Source organism: Otolemur garnettii, unplaced genomic scaffold (genome assembly GCF_000181295.1).
Source record: "Otolemur garnettii isolate 467f Iridium unplaced genomic scaffold, OtoGar3 scaffold00145, whole genome shotgun sequence".
Lineage (NCBI taxonomy): Eukaryota > Metazoa > Chordata > Mammalia > Primates > Galagidae > Otolemur > Otolemur garnettii.
This window is the reverse complement of record NW_003852540.1, coordinates 2,945,516-2,961,616: the sequence shown is the minus strand read 5'-3', so window position 1 is coordinate 2,961,616 and position 16,101 is coordinate 2,945,516. Positions and strand designations below refer to the sequence as shown.

The following is a 16,101-nucleotide window of genomic DNA, read 5'->3' as shown; positions in this document are numbered from 1 at the left end:
TTTAAGTTTAATTGTGCCAGTAATATGGGTCTATGAATTTGGGAAGTAGGCCTAATATAAAGTAAAATTGCCTTCAGCACTCCTGTCTCTTTTCTGATATAATCACTTTTTTTTTTTTTTGAAACAGAATCTCAAGCTGTGGCCCTGGGTAGAGAGCTGTGGCATCACAGCTCACAGCAACCTCAAACTCTTGGGCTCAAGTGATTCTCTTGCCTCAGCCTCCCAAGTAGCTGGGGCTATAGGCACCCACCACGACACTCCACTATTTTTGTTGTTGTTGTTGCAGTTGTCATTGTTGTTGTAGTTGGCCCAGGCTGGGTTTGAACACCCAGTCTTGGTGTATATGGTCGGTGCCTTACCCACTGAGCTATGGGCACTGCTTCTATATAATCACTTTTTGATAGTTTGAGGTATATTCTTCTAGCTCATATTCTATGCATTTATAGACACGCATATAGGAAGCTGTAGGTTCTGTTTTTAAGGTTGTTTTTATAAAAGTTGGGACCGCAATCAATATATTGTTCTCTGATTTGCTCTCCCCCCCTTAGTATAACTTGGAGAGCGTCTTTTGTAAGCAACATAAGCCTATTGCTTTCTTTTTGAATGGTTGCATCGTTATTGAACAGCTGTATTGTGATATAATTCCTGTAACATAAAGTCATCCACTTAACCTGTACAATTCAGTTTTTTTGGTATATTCACAGAGATATGCAAACACCACTATGATCAGTTTTAGAACATTTCAATACCTCAAAAAGAAACACAGTAACTTTTAGGCATCACTTTCTAATCTCCCTTGCCCCTTTGCCTAAGCAACCACTCATCTACTTTCTGTCTTTATGGATCTGCCCATTCCGGATGTTTCATAGAAGTGAAATCCTACAATGATATGGTCTTTCACATCTGCCTTCTTTCACTGGGTGTAGTGTTTTTAGGGCTCTGCAGCATTGCTGCACACAGCAGTACTTCATGCCACTGTTGTATGGATACAGACCACATTTTGTGTATCCATTCATCCATTTATGGACGTTTGTTTGTGTTCATCCACCTTTTGGCAGGTGGGAATAATGCTGCTGTGAGTATTCTTGTGCAAGTATTTGTTGAGTACCTGTTTTTAGTTCTTTAGGGCGTATACCTAGGAGCAGAATTGCTCAGTCACATGACACCTCTATGTTTAACTTTCTGAGAAACTGCCAAGTAATTTCCACAGCAGCTGCACTGGTTTACATTCCTCTGAGCGATATATGAGGGTTCTAATTTCTCCATATCCTTGCCACCACTTGGTGTTTTCTGTTCTTTGAGCATAGCCATCTTAGTGGCATGATTGGCATCTCATTGTGGTTTGGATTCACATTTGCTTATGATATCGAGTGTCTTTTTGTGTGCCTATTATCAATTTGTGTATCTTCTTTGGGGAAATATGTATTTAGATCATTTGCCCATTTTTAAATTGAGTTGTCTTTTTGTTATTTGAGTTGTAAGAGTTCTTTATATATTCTAGCTACAAGTCCCTTATCAGATACATGATTTGCAAACATTCTCTCCTAGTCTATGCATTGTCTGTTCACTTTCTTCCTTTCTTTTTTTTTGGGGGGGCGGGGACAGAGTCTAACTTTGTTACCCACAGTAGAGTGCTATGGCCTCACAGATCACAGCAACCTCCAGCTCTTGGGCTTAAGCAATTCTCTTGCCTCAGCCTCCCAAGTAGCTGGGACTATAGACGCCTAATGCAACGCCCAGCTATTTTTGGTTGCAGTTGTCATTGTTGATTAGCTGGCCAGAACTGGGTTCGAACCCACCAGCCTTGGTGTATGTGGCTGGCGCCATAACCACTGTGCTATGGGTTCCGTAACTTTTTTTTTTTTTTTTTTTTTGAGACAGAATCTCACTATGCCACTTTCGGTAGAGTGCTGTGGTGTCACAGCTCACAATAACCTCAAACTCTTGGGCTTAAGCAGTTCTCTGCCTCAGCCTCCTAAGTAGCTGGGACTAGGAGGTGCCTGCCACAGTGCCCAGCTATTTTTTTTTTTTTTTTTATTGTTGGAGTTGTCATTGTCGTTCCAGCTGGCCTGGGCCAGGTTCAAACCTGCCACCCTAGATGTACCTTGCTGGCACCCTACCCACTGAGCCATGGGCACTGCCAAGTTTTTTCCTTTTTGTACATAAATAATGCTACAATGAACATTTTAGTGTAGCCATCTTTGTGTATATGTGCTAATATGAGTTATTTATTAGGAGTGGAATTGCTGGGTCAGAGGTCCGTGTACTTAAAATGTTCATTGTTTTTGCTCCATTGTCTGCTTTCTGCTCATCTGTCTATCCTTGTTGATTTGTGTAAGCTCTTCATGTCTGGTAATCTTGGCCTCTTAGAGACTGGAGTTGGTTGGAACATGCAGTGTGAGCAATGTGAGTGGTGCATTTGCACCCAGAGCAAGTGGGAAGGGTAGGCTTGGGATCTGGGTGTTTGGTGGCTGCTCTTGGTCTAGGGTGTTGATGTGGATGCCACAAGCCCACTTCATGCAGTCACATGTGGGGTTTCCAGACCCTAGATTACTCAATGCTGATAGGTAAGAGGGTTTTTGTTTTTCATAGACAGAATCTTATTCTGTAGAATGCAATGGCATCATCATAGCTCACTGGAACCTCCAACTCCTGGGTTCAAATGATCCTCCTGCCTTACCTTCCCTAGTAGTTGGGACTACAGGTGATTGCCACCATGCCTAGCTGATTTTTTTCTATTTTTAGTAGAGAAGGGGTCTCATGCTTGCTCAAGCTGGTCCTGAGCTCAAGCGATCCTCCTACTTTGGCTTCTCAGAGTGCTAGGATTACAGGCATGAGCCACCGGGCTTGGCCGGAAAGAGGCTTTTTGCAGGGTTGTGTCTCCATAGGTGACTCCACAGAGGTCCTTCTTGTGGAGGTTCTGAGAATTTTGAGAGCAGTGGGAGCTCCAGGCAGTTCTGGCCCATTGGTGCCTGCAGAGGAAGGAAGAGTGTCTGGAGGTTGTACCTCTGCATGAAGAAGTGACCAGGGCTGACATCTCTTCCTCATCCCTGCTTTCTGTTCCCTCCTGTTCGTCTGGGGACTGCCTGTTCTGGGCTCTCATTAACTCATGGCTGGCCAGTGCCCAGACGTGAGCAGTGTTGTTCCTATAAAGGAGTGACATGGGAAGTGGGGGACTTCTGAGGGACCTCTGTGTTTTTTAGGGTATAGCTTCCAATCCTGTAGCCCTTCCATCCTACTTCCTTTTTCTCCTGTATATCTTTACTGGAGTTTACAAAAGTGGCACCAAAGTAGTTCAAAGGTTTAGATCACTGTTTTACAAACCTTTTTTATCTCACGGCATATTTGAACCTATAAACTTCCCTGGCATATTTAAATTATGTTGCTTAAAAAAAAAAAACAAGAGTAAAAATAAATGCATACTATCCTTTGAACCTCTTTCAAAAGTAATTTAATTAATGAGCTTTACAGATTCTTACGGCACACCTAAGATCCTCTTATGGCACATCGGTGTGCCACAGCACACTGGTTAAAAATCACTGGTTTGGACAAATGTGGTTTGAGATTTTTAAAACAATCCATTCAGGCCCCTACAGGCTGCAGGTCAGTGGTTTTCAGGCTTTGCTTTCTGAGTGTTAGGGTCCCGTAGCAGGGCTCTGGGGGAAGGGGACAGGGGCAGGCAGAGGTGGTGCATCAGGGGCTCTAGCCTCATGTGGCTGCACCGGCCGCAGCAGCCCTGCTCTCCCTGGTATTCGACAGCTGGTTCTACCTTAGGTTCTATGTGAGGAGACCGAGGGCTCTATTGCCGTAGAAGTTGGAAACTACTTGCTCTGGATGGCTTGGCCCCTTTGTTGGGTTGAAAACATCCTAAACACAACTCCTGCTGGAGGCAGAATCCTGAGGCAGAATCATGGGGCTCATCGGCATTTGGGGGAACTCTGTTTTCTCAGGGGCCCCACAGACCCCTCTTCCTTGAGGGAGCCTAAGTGGTTGTTCTCCCCAGGGCCATTTGCCAGCCCAGGCGTGTTTTATTTTCTCTTTTGTTGTGTGGGGTGTTCTGGCCCTCCAGCCCTGCAAAGGCAAAATCAAATTATCTTCTGTCTTGATCCAAATGAATTTGGTCCCCAGGGAAGCCCAAGGCTCAGCTTCCAGATAGTGGGTGAGGAAGAGTCTTTCTGGGCCAGCCCCAGGACTAATATTCCATCTTTCTCTCCCTACCCTCTTTGTGTCTTCCAGTCAGCAGAGTTCTTCGAGATGCTGGAGAAAATGCAGGTGAGTGTTAATCCCCAAAGTGGGGAGGAAGCTGAACCCGGGATCCGGGTGCTGTGGGGGCCTCCCTAGTGGGCAGCACTTGTGGGCAGAACCCTGGTACCTTGGAGGGAGGGTCAGAGGAGAGACAAGCACAGTCCCCTTGGCCTGGACACCAGAGGCAATTTTGCTATTGAAAGACACTTTGGGAAGACCCCTACCTGCCAGATGGGGAGGCTAAAAAGCAGAACTTCCTCAGCAAAGCAGCCAGGGACACCATAAACCCCATGGATATGGCAAGAGTTTGACAGGATGTGTTGTTCTTGGATTGAGTTGGCAAGGAAGCCTGAAAAAACTAGCTCTTCCTTAGAGGAGTCATCTCATGTCGGGGATGCAGATTGGCAGGGTGGGAGGCAGACCTGAGTTCAAATCCTGCCCCAAACATGAGCCCAAGTTCCTTACCTTTTCTAAGCATTTGTAAATAAATCAGAATGAAAAGACCGATTTACCTGGTGGTTGGGATGAACTGAGATAATATATGTAAATTACTTGGTACGCCCTATGTGAAAGTCAGTTTGCAGTGTGGGAGTTCAGGGCTCACGATGAGAGCTGCTGCCCTAAGGAATGTGTGTAGAGGTCATAACTGATAAGTGTGGAAAGACTGCAAAGAAGAGGCTGATAAGAGCATGCCTATTTCAAGCACTTCTCAGGGCTCAGAAAGTGGCAAGCACTATTTCTTCCTGATGAGGCCTTCCAAAGTAGGTTGCTATTATTATCACCCCTATATCACAGATGAGAAAACTGAAACGCAGAACTATTAAGTAAAGCACTCAAAGGTGTATGGCTCATGTAGCTTCAGAGGCAGAGGGTTCGACTGTCGTATTATGACACTTTTTACCCTAAGTAGATGCTCCAGGCTTAAGGGAAGAAGTTTCTACAATAACCCTCTGGAAGTTCTGGGAAGACGGGCAAATGTGGTGCCCATGGCAGTTTTGAGATACAGGTGCAATGCCCAGGTCTTTTGATGGTGGAGAGGGGAGAGGCTGTTGGAAGGAAGTATATTATTAGTAGTAGTGTCATTACCACAAGCAAATTAAGATCCGGCCCCATGCCCAGCAGAGTGTGGACTATAAACTCATACGCTTTTAGGGAATTTGTAATCAAGTTGCAGAAATGAGGATGGTGTATGTGGTGACAGCAAGTAGCAGGGGTTGGTGTATAACTAAGTGCTCAATGGCTTGGAGTAAAGCTGGGATTTTCATCTCAAGCCAGTGGGATCTGGGGGCTCTGAGAAACTGGGGAAGTTCTGCTTTTTCTGCCTTCTCTCTCCCCTAAATCACCCCTCCTGTACCCCTAGGTGGAGCTGCCCATGTCCTCCACAGAGGGCTTTTCAGAGCACATAATTCAGCCCCACTTAACTTGCTTCATGTTGTTCTATTGTTTAGAGGCTGCTGGGCTTGTCTTCTTCTCAGCTAGCCTGGGATCCCCTCAAGGGAAGGTGTCTGTGTCTCCACTGTGGTTGGCATCCATGGGTGTTGGGGCCATTGAAGCCACACTTCCTAGTGTTAAGTGTCTGCCACATAGAGATGTAGGAAGCTCTCAAGTAGGAAACCCGTGGTGGTGGAGTGTGCTGCACTGTCCCGAGTGTGGGCTTCATTTCTCCTCCTCTTGCAGCTGTGGAAACTGAGCCTCAGAGCATCTGAGTGCCCAGGTCCCTCTGCTAGTTGTGCGGAGCTGAAACTAGGATCCAGGACTCCTGATTCCTCATCCAAGGGTCCAGGATTTGAAGGAGGGTGTAATTTGAAGCAAGAGGGCCTAAGTACCCAAGCTTTGGATCCCTTCAGATACTTTCTAGTGGAATATCTTTCGCACAATGATTTTCCCTCTCTGAACCTCAGCTCCGTCACTGGAGGGAGAAGGCAATGTAAAGGTCACACCTAGTATGAGGGTAACACAGAGGAGGAAAGGGCCCAGTGCTGGCAGTGGCAGAGGGGATGGGAGGAGGCTTACTCTCCCGCCTTTCTGGCTGTTCCCAGACAGGAGTGACTAATGCAGGACAAACAAAACAAACTCCTGACATCACTCCCCCACCCCTATCTGCCCTGTGTGCCAACCTGGACAGGGTCTGCAGGGCCACCCAGGTGATTTTTTTCTGTGTACGTGAGAGGAGCACTTGTCTGGTGGGAGGAGCCCTCCCACACCCTCCTGAACAATACTACAAGGTGACTCAGTCCAGAGAGGTTGGGAGAGGGTGTGTCCATATCCACCCCGCTATCAGCCCTGGCATCCAAGGAGTGCAGGGTATGGTAGGTGGGTGACCAGCTTCAGAGCCAGGCCCTGCCACTCACCAGCCTCCTCCGTTTCCTCACTGGTGAAGAGGTGCTATGAGTTTCAGAGGAGACCGACCCCAGAGGGAGCTCACTCTGGGAGTTAAAATCCTGATGCATTGGTGACTAGGCAGGGGCTGCTTCCCAACTCTCTCTGCTCCTGAGGGGAGCTCTTTATCTTAGTCTGTCCACCATCTCATTCCCTCACTTGATTTATTCAGTCTTGGGAACATGTGGTGTTCACACAGTCCTGTTAAGTCAGAACTCAAGGGTCCACTGGACAAGGCACTGGTCCTCAGAAGTTACCTGTAGGCAACCCCCTTCAATCCAGCCCTAGGCTTCATATCTGATCCTTGCAGGGATCATTGCACCTGTGAGATGGGCAGGTGTTAGAATCCTCCTTTTATAGATGATGCTACGTAGGCTCCAAGAGGCTCAGCTTTGTTGAGGGTCTCAAAGAGTAAGCTCAGACTGGAATGTGGACCAGGACCAAGCCTCCTGCCTGTCACTGCAGGCCCTGCCACCAGGGAGGGGGTGGAGCTGGTTGGCGCAAAGCCCAGAGTACTGGCTCTGACACCAGCAGACAGGGTTCCTGTCTTTCCCTTTTAGCTACTGGCTCTGTGACCCTAGGGAAGATATTTAAGCTCTAGGATGGTACTACATGTTATTGCTGATCTCCTGATCATAACAACCCACTGCATTACTATATACCAATCAGTTATTAACATTCAACTTTCACTACAGTAGGCACCATCATCATTCTCATTCTACAGATGAGAACACTGAAGTCACAGAAAGGGTTTTGTGACTTGCCTAAAGTCATAAGGCTGGTAAGTGGCAGTGCTGGGATTTGAACCCTGGTGGTCTGGTTCTTAGCCCACCTGCCCTGCTGCCTTGTCTGAGGCTGCTGTGACCTGCCAGTGACCCGGTGTGCTGTGTGAGGGCCTAGTACAGGCCAGCTGTTGCCACTGCTGTTGTTCATGAACCCTCGACAAGGCCAGGTGCTCAAGAGATTCCTCCCTGTTCAGCCCTGTTTTTGTGACCTTTGATTTTTCATGGGTCCTCTTGTCCTTGTTTCACAGGGGATCAAGCTTGAAGAGCAGAAGCCAGGACCCCAGAAGAACAAGGTGGGTTGGGGGGCTGAGTGGCAACCAGGTGGGTCTGGTGAGGGGCCACCATGTCAGCAAGGCAGGAGGAGCAGGCAGGGTGCTGGAGTCATCTGTTTCTCACCCATCTAACTCTGACCTCCACCAAGGGCTACTTAGGTGACTACACCTTGTTAGGCTAGTGCATGGTGGGCAGAGGGGGCCCGCGCTTCTGAGCAGGCTGGGACCTCAGGCTTGGTGGCTTGGTCTGGCTTCGTCTCACCCATCCTGCTTGTTTTTTCACTCAGTGTTTAGTGGTGTCAGGGTCGTGCCCCAGGCTCCAGTGGGCAGTTAGCTTTGGGTTCCATTTCTGAGGCCCAGGGGTGTGGCCCATCACTTGGAAGTCAGCCCCCTGGCCAGGAGAGGGGTGCTGAGTGAGACTAGGCGTCATGCTCCTGCTAGCTGTTCTTCCATCTGATGTTCGTCCCCTCAAAGCCCTGGTGCAGCCTGCCATGAGGGCCCCTGGGGCTCCCCATCCAGCAGACCTGGAGGAGGGGAATGATGTCTTTCTGGGCACCGCTGGGACTAACAGCACTGTCATCTGGTTTGTCTTGCAGGATGACTACATCCCGTACCCCAGCATCGAAGAGGTAGGAGCCTCTCTGGCCATTCTGCAGTCTGCTCTGGGTCCCATCCTGGGAGATGGTGGTGGTGGTGATGGACCCTGCCTGCCACACATGGGGAAGAACCTTGGGCCTGGGGCCTCTTCCTGTCTTTGCCTTTGTGACCTTAACTTCTTTATGTTTAAGATTAGGGGTGCCCATCTGGGGCTTGCAACCCTGGGGCTAGCAACCCTGGGGCTACAGCCGCAGTGGATGCAGCTGGAGATACTGCAGGGCTTAGGGGAGGGGGTCTGCATTACCACGTTTGGCCTCAAATAGCAGGCTCCCCACTTGGGGGCAGTTTGGAGATGGGCAAGAGGGGACACTACCACTGGCATGCCTTGCTCCCCTCCCCTGCACTCCTAGGGTCAGCTGCAGTGCACGCTATGCCCCTCTGCCTCCAGGTTGTGGAGAAGGGAGGCCCGTACCCTCTGGTCATCCTGCCCCAGTTTGGGGGCTATTGGATTGAGGATCCAGAGAATGTGGGTACACCAACGTCACTGGGCAGCAGCATCTGTGAAGAGGAAGAAGAGGACAACCTTAGCCCCAACACGTTCGGCTACAAGCTCGAGTGCAAGGGCGAAGCCAGGGCCTACCGCAGGCACTTCCTTGGCAAGGTGAGTTCTGGGCTCTGGGAGAGAAGGCCTGCTGGAGGGGCCACCGCCTCCTTTCTAGTACCCCCAACTCCCTGCCTCTTCTTGATCCCAGTTCTGTCCCTTCATTGCTCCTGGCCCTGTCTTAGTGGGAGAGGCCTGACTGGCTCTGTTCTGGGGGTAGGGGAGCTGCAGAGGGCAGGGAGACTCAATGTGACGGGTCATTTGGGGATCGCCCCAGCAGATGTTTTAGGAGGTGATAGAGTGTTTGGGGTGAAGGAGGGTGGGGTAGATAGAGTTCAAGGAAAAATATGTTCTCACACCATAGGAATCTCGATTTCCATCTAAATAGTATAAATCTCTTGTGTCCTCATTCAGGCTGTCCCCTGAGTACTTATACTGAATGATGTGCTGTGAGCCTGGGATTGCTTAAAAGTGACAAGAGTTACATTTCTTTAAATATAATCTGCTCTTCAGAGTTACCAGGTTCCTCATGTCCCAAGGGCACATTCCAGAAATCTCTAGCCTAAGGCTGCTGTACTCTCATGCTACCCCAGGGATCTTGTTAACATACAGATTCTAGGGCCCCCCCACCTCAGATTTGGGGTGGGCTGTGTTTTTAGCCCATGTTTCCTGATCTGGGGAGAGGTCCAGAGCACCCCTTTGCTTCCCTTCCGGTGGAGCTGCCGGGGGTGGGGGTGGGGGTGGGGGTGATTTTCTTCTGCTTAAATTAAGGTGATCAGACGTCCCAATTTTTAACAATTTGTCCCGCATCCTGCGATAGTTTTAAAAAGTCCTAATTTTTGGAAAGAATGCAGGACAAGCTAGTGAAGGGCGGGAGAATGGGAAGGGAATATACTTTTGGCTGCTGAAAAGGTTAATGTAACTCCATTTGGGAATGAAGAGGTTAATGTAACTTCATTTGGAAATGAAAAGGCTAATGTAAACTCCCTACTCCCCTCCTGGGCAAAGTTGCTCAGGTGGACCGGTGCCCTACTCCTTTGAGCCACAGGCGACGTCCTATACATAATTTTTTTTTAATGTATTATATTTGCAAATTGTACTTATGTTGAAATTAAAAGAATATATATTACAATACTATTTTTGCATTCTATGAAAATTTTTGTTGCTCCATATAGACCAAATTTTTAATTAAGAACCCGTCCCCTCCCCCCCCATCAATGGTGTCCCGCTTTACCAATGTTAAAATCTGGTCACCTTAGCTTAAATAGTCTGACTTGGTGAGGACTGAGGACTGCCCCCAGGAGTGAGAACATAAGCTCAGTATCTTGTGGTGAAGAACTTGAGCTTCAGAGTCAAGACAGACATGGGTTTGAACCCAGGACCTGTCACTTACCAGTTGTGGAGCCTGGGCAGTTTCTTAACGGCCCTTTGCATTGGTTTTTCCATCTGTGAAATGGGGATGATGATACCACTTCCTGCATGGTGTTGTGGTCAGGATTAAAGGAGATAGTGAGTACTAAGCCATCAGCACATGGCTGGTACATCCCGAGGCTTGGACAGTTGGTCCCTTTCCTGTGGTCACTGTCAACAGGAGGAGCAGCTGCAGCAGTGGCATCCTTCCCTCCTCATTGCTGTGGGCTGCTCACGCCTGGTGGAGGAGGTCGTTTTGGGGGATGTGTCTGGATGGTTTCCTCCTGCTTACGCTCCCATTTCTATTTCTAGGATCATCTAAACTTTTACTGTACTGGCAGCAGCCTGGGGAACTTGATCCTGTCCATCAAGTGCGAGGAAGCTGATGGGATCGAGTACCTTCGGATCATTCTCAGGTGGGACTGTGGTATGGTTCAAGGCCACGCCTGGAGGCGGGGCTGCCAGAAAGTGGTGAGGGACCCAGAAATACCAGTCTGACCAGTCTGGTCTGGGTAGGCTGTGGGGGAGACAGGCTTACTGGAATCCTGGGGCTGTGTGAAGTTGCCAGGCAGGGAGACCCAGTGGCCATAGTCAGATTGGATCCTGGTCTCAAGGTCACCTAGATCACACTTCTCCCCTCTTCTCTTTCTTGAAAGGCTATGGCTCTGAGGAAGATGGGGAGATAAAGCAGGATAGCTCAGTGTGGCTCATCCTGCTGAGACATAGCTCCAAGTCCTGGAAAAGGGTTAGCCGTGGTGTAGCAGAGAAGGTGGATCCCCAAGTGGATCCCCAAGTGTCTGTGGTGGGTGCTGGGCTCCCTGAGATGAAGCAGTGTTTACAGCAGGTGTGCTGATTTATAGGTGAAGGCAGGCACTTCCTTCTGGATTGTGACCTTTTCAAGGGCAGGAACTGGTTTGTGTTTGGTTCAACTAACGCATTTTATAAAACCTCCTCTGTACCAGGAACTGAGGGAGGTGCTGGGGATACAGTGATAACCGAGACTTGGTCCTTGTTTTGTAAAGGCTTATGGCCTAGCATGAGAGAGTAACAGGGAATTTTAATATGCTGCAGGTGTTATTGTAGTACTATGCCCAGGATGCTCTGGGGCACAGAGGAGTCTGTGTCTTAGTTGTTTTTGTCCCCAGTGGGGTGGTGGACAAGCCAGGAAGGCCATGAGTCCACCGAGGACTCTGCACCTGTCAAACTCTCAATCTGTATTTGTTAGTCAATCTGAAAGTTCTCTCATTTTTTTTATTCTGCAGTTTTGGGCTAGGGCCGAGTTTGAATCTGCCACTTCCGGTATATGGGGCCGGTGCCCTACTCCTTGAGCCACAGGCGCCGATCCCTAACTGAAAGCTCATTGGAAAAGAGCTTTTTAATTTTTTCTGCCCAAATTTGTAGATAAATATGGGTGGACACAAGGACACACAGCCCTGCTTTGGGAGAGGCAGGGAGGGGAGATGGTTTGAGGAAGTTGTCAGCATCCATCCAATCTTCTTATTAAGGAAGGAAGCAATTTTCTTTACAGAGGTTCACTTGACTAGAAATCCTATTTGCAGGGCATAGGAGAGACAATTAAATAGCTAGAGCCAATTTTCTGAAGGGTAATACCTGGACCCCCATCTCCAAGTGGAATTTCTAGCTATTAAAATTGCTTCCTTTTTAAATAAAAATCAGACCAAGATTGGTTAGGATTTCTGAGTAAGATGACAACTGACTAGGATCTAACCCCACCCCTCTTTTTCTAATTATAATATCCTGTCTGAAATGCTGCATCAGGACTGGCAGCTAGAAAACGTGGGCATCGGGCACATATAACACATGCTTGGGTGGCTTTTTATTTTTGTTTTGTAGCTTTTGGGGCAGTTAGAACTAAAAGTAGTTGATATTGAGAGTTGAACCCCAGTTCCCCTTCCTTAGAAAGCAATGTATTATAGTATGGGAATATATGAAATTGGAGATTCTAGAATCCTGTACTCTTTAGAATAAGAGCAAGCCCTGAAATGGTCAGGGATTTTCCCACATAGAACCACTTTTGTTGTTGTGGGTCAGCAGCAGCTGTCCAAATCAATGCCCCTGGGGAGCCCAAGGTCAAGCTCAGATGTAGCTCTCCCAAATAGGGAGCCTACGGGCAGGGTGACAGAGAGGAGACATACACCAGCTAGGAAGTTGGACAATCACATCATGTACATGCCAGGCCAAATTGGAAACCAGACATCAAAAATTGGCTCCATGGTTTAGCAGCTTTACCAGACACAGAGAAGAAATTATCCAGAGATGAAATTCCCCTGCTGGCAGTGACTCCTGTCCCAGCTTCTTCCTCATTCTCCATAGGCTTCTGGATTATTTAGTCACTGTCCCACATTTGAAACAATCAGCTTTCCACTCTATTATCTGAGTATTCTCATAGCCTCTGTGTATGCCAAGCGAGTAACCAAGAAGAATCTACCCACAGTTTGGAGACAGCAAGCTTGTGTAGGTTTCTCCTTTTTCTAGTATGGATGGATATAAAGAAGAAGAAGAAAAGTTTCATAGGCTGTGAAGGAAAAGATTCTGCATCTAAAACAGTATAAACTAGCTAGAGAAATAACAAGAGTTTAGAAAAGTGTTTACTTTTACAGAAAGCCAGGTGAAAGTTAGATATTTATTAACTTTGTATTTTCTACAACCTTCGAGAAAAAAACAATAAACACTGTGAAAGAAAAGACAAAAGATAGAATAGAATCAGCTAATAGAATGGGATAAAAAAAGTTGCTTGTTGAGTCAGGGAGATAACAGTAGAAAACGAAGGCTGGCCGGAAAGAATTTTAAATGGCACAGGAAATGGTAGAAAGCAGAATCTTCTTTGTAGAAAATCCAAAGGAAAAATACAGCAACTTCAAAATGATGAGCGAGATTATGATGACTACGGAGGTAGTGAACAGGAATTAAATATGGATAATTGATGTTCTTTAACTGATTGAAGATTTAAATCTGCAAATCAAATGACTCACCCTGTAAGGGACAAAATCAATGAAAAGGAATTAATAGCTGAACATATTTTGGTGAAATTGATAGTTCATAGATATAAAATCATTGGTAAAATAAAAACACTCCAAATAATAAAGGAAGACAAATAATATGTATACACATACACACACAGAAAAATCAAATAAAGAAATCATAAATAAATGTGATAGAAGTGTGAGTACATGAGTGATAAGAATAAATATAAATGAGGTGAATTTCATGATGAAACAGCAAAGATTCTCAACTTGGGTTATTTCTCCAAAAACCCCCTAAAAATTGAGCTATCTATGTTTTGTTAAAGAAAGTAACTCAGAATTTTTTAAAACAAAAGAATTGAGAAAAAGCTGTAACAGTCAAATAAAAAACGAAAGCAGGGTTGGCAGTATTAACATAGAAAAGTATAATTCAAGGCAAAAAAGCAATCTATGTGATAGAGAGTGCTGTTGTCCAGTCATAAAAGGTAAAATCCACAATGAAGATTTCTTATAAACCTTTATGTTGTGAATATTGTATATTATAACGTAGTATATGTATGTGCACACATTCATAATGATTAAAATATGGAGAAATTCACAATACAGTTGTAGTGGTAGATTTTAACACATATCACTTGATGAATCAATACTAGGGTAAAGAAATGAAAATACAGATAATCTCATTAATATTATTTATGTCAGTTACATATATATATATATATATCTGTTGCCATTTCTGACTTTCAAACTTTGACCCCCTAACAGATTTTTGCTTCTTTCTGAGTGCCTATAGAATATTTACACAAATTGATTGCATAGTAGATTGGTGGTTTTCTTGTGGACCTGCTATATCAGAACCATTTTGGACCTTTAAAGCAAAGCAATGCAAATTGAAAAAAAAAAATCCAAACAAAGCCAAAAACCTAGACTTCCAAACTCCAATCCAACTATTTAAAATACACACACACACAAATACATATAAGATATGTAAAGATGTATAAGTAATATATAGTCTCTATATTCTTATTTTTTCCTTATTTTCTCTTCATTTCTATTGCATTCTATAGAATATACTATTCGTAACTTGCTTCTGTAATATGTCTTAGAGGTCTTTCCATATTGGTATATAGAGTTTCTTAATTTCTTTTATTGCTGCATAATAAATATTCCATTGCATGGATGCAAAATAACTATGTAACAGATCCCCTGTTAATGGTCATAATGAAAGGATATGGATATCACAAATAGTGCTTCAATGAATAACATTGCACAGATATCAATTTGTGTGAATTAGGATAGTTTCTCAGAAGTGAGATAGCTTGGTTAAAGCATAAATGCATTTCTATTTTGATAGATAATGTCTAATTGCTTTTCGTAGGCACTATCTCAATTTGAAGTTTTCTTAGCAATGCAGGAGATTGCCTATTTTCACAAAACTTCTTCAGTAGAATGTAGCATCAAACACTTGAATTTTTGTCAGTCTGATAGGTGGAAATGGTATTTTAATGCAGTTTAAATTTATAATAATCTTAATATCAATCATGCTAGGCATCTCTTTATATGCTTAAGAACCACTTGTATTTATGTGCTGTGATCTGTCTGTTCATAAGCTTTGTTCCTTTTTTAACTGGACTGTTAATTTGAAATTTTGATTTTTAAAAATCTTGTAAGTAATTATTGATTGCTTGCTTATTTAGGAGCTTTTGAACTATCAAGTAAATCTAAATACATTTCAAAAAGCAAACACTCTGCTGGATATATTCACCTATAATTTATCAATAAAACTAGAAATTAATAACAAAATATTATAAAAAAACCCACTTAACCATTTAGAAATAAGCAATGTCTCGAATAACTTTTGACCCAAAGAACAAATCTAAGCTGCAATTATAGACTATAAAGTAATGATATTTATAAAACTTACATGTTATATTCAAAGTTTTATTTACAGGAAAATTCATTGCCTTAAATGGTTTCTTATTTTTTTTTTTGAGACAGAGTCTCATTCTGTCACCCTCAGTAGAGTGCTGTGGCATCACAGTTCACAGCAACCTCCAACTCTTGGGCTTAGGCGATTCTCTTGTCTCAGCCTCCCCAAGTAGCTGGGACTACAGGTGCCCGCCATAATGCCCGGCTATTTTTGGTTGCAGTTGCCACTGCTGTTTTAGCTGGTTGGGGCCAGGTTTGAACCCACCACCATTGATATATGGGGCTGGCACCCTACCCACTGAGCTATAGGCGCCACCCTAAATGGTTTCTTATTAAATAAGAATGATAATTGCAAGTTTTTGCTGCTCATAGTAACCTCTTTATGCCTCAATTTCCTCATGAAATAGTAATACTAGTATCTACCTTAAAATTATTAACTGCTCAGATGCCCTGGTGAGTCAAAGCCTTATATTATAGCTACTTAATAATGGCAGCTGTTATTATTATATCAATATTATTACCTAAAGAAAGTAAGATAGAAGAACAAATTGATATAGATTAAAGGAGAAATAAGTTAGAAATAAAAAGAAGATGAGACTTGGTAAGTAAACCTAGGCTTTTTGGGGGGAGGGGAACAGTGGGCAACTAGTCAAATAGAAAGAGAAAATTAAAAGACCCAAAATTAGACATAAAAAGACACATAACCACCGATGTGAAGAAGCTTAAATGATTACTAATGGATGCTATGTTCAACTCATGCTGTTACACTGGAAATTTTATTTGAAACAGATGCTTTTCTAGGAAAGTAAACCTTACTAAATGTAACTTAAAATGAGGTAGAACACCAGTAACTATGTAATAAACTGAAAAAGTTCTCAAGGAATTATCTCTCTAACTGG

General features: G+C 44.7%; 1 protein-coding gene across 1 annotated transcript in view; it reads left to right on the top strand.

Moving 5' to 3' along the window:
* The window catches only part of RAP1GAP2 (RAP1 GTPase activating protein 2), a 151,883-nt gene that overhangs the window by 84,575 nt on the left and 51,207 nt on the right, over nucleotides 1-16,101 (top strand). The window contains exons 3-7 of the mRNA XM_012810908.1: nucleotides 4,237-4,272; nucleotides 7,658-7,702; nucleotides 8,278-8,310; nucleotides 8,727-8,939; nucleotides 10,602-10,705. Of these exons, the coding sequence (XP_012666362.1) occupies nucleotides 4,237-4,272; nucleotides 7,658-7,702; nucleotides 8,278-8,310; nucleotides 8,727-8,939; nucleotides 10,602-10,705 (431 nt within the window). The remainder of the gene's footprint in view (nucleotides 1-4,236; nucleotides 4,273-7,657; nucleotides 7,703-8,277; nucleotides 8,311-8,726; nucleotides 8,940-10,601; nucleotides 10,706-16,101) is intronic.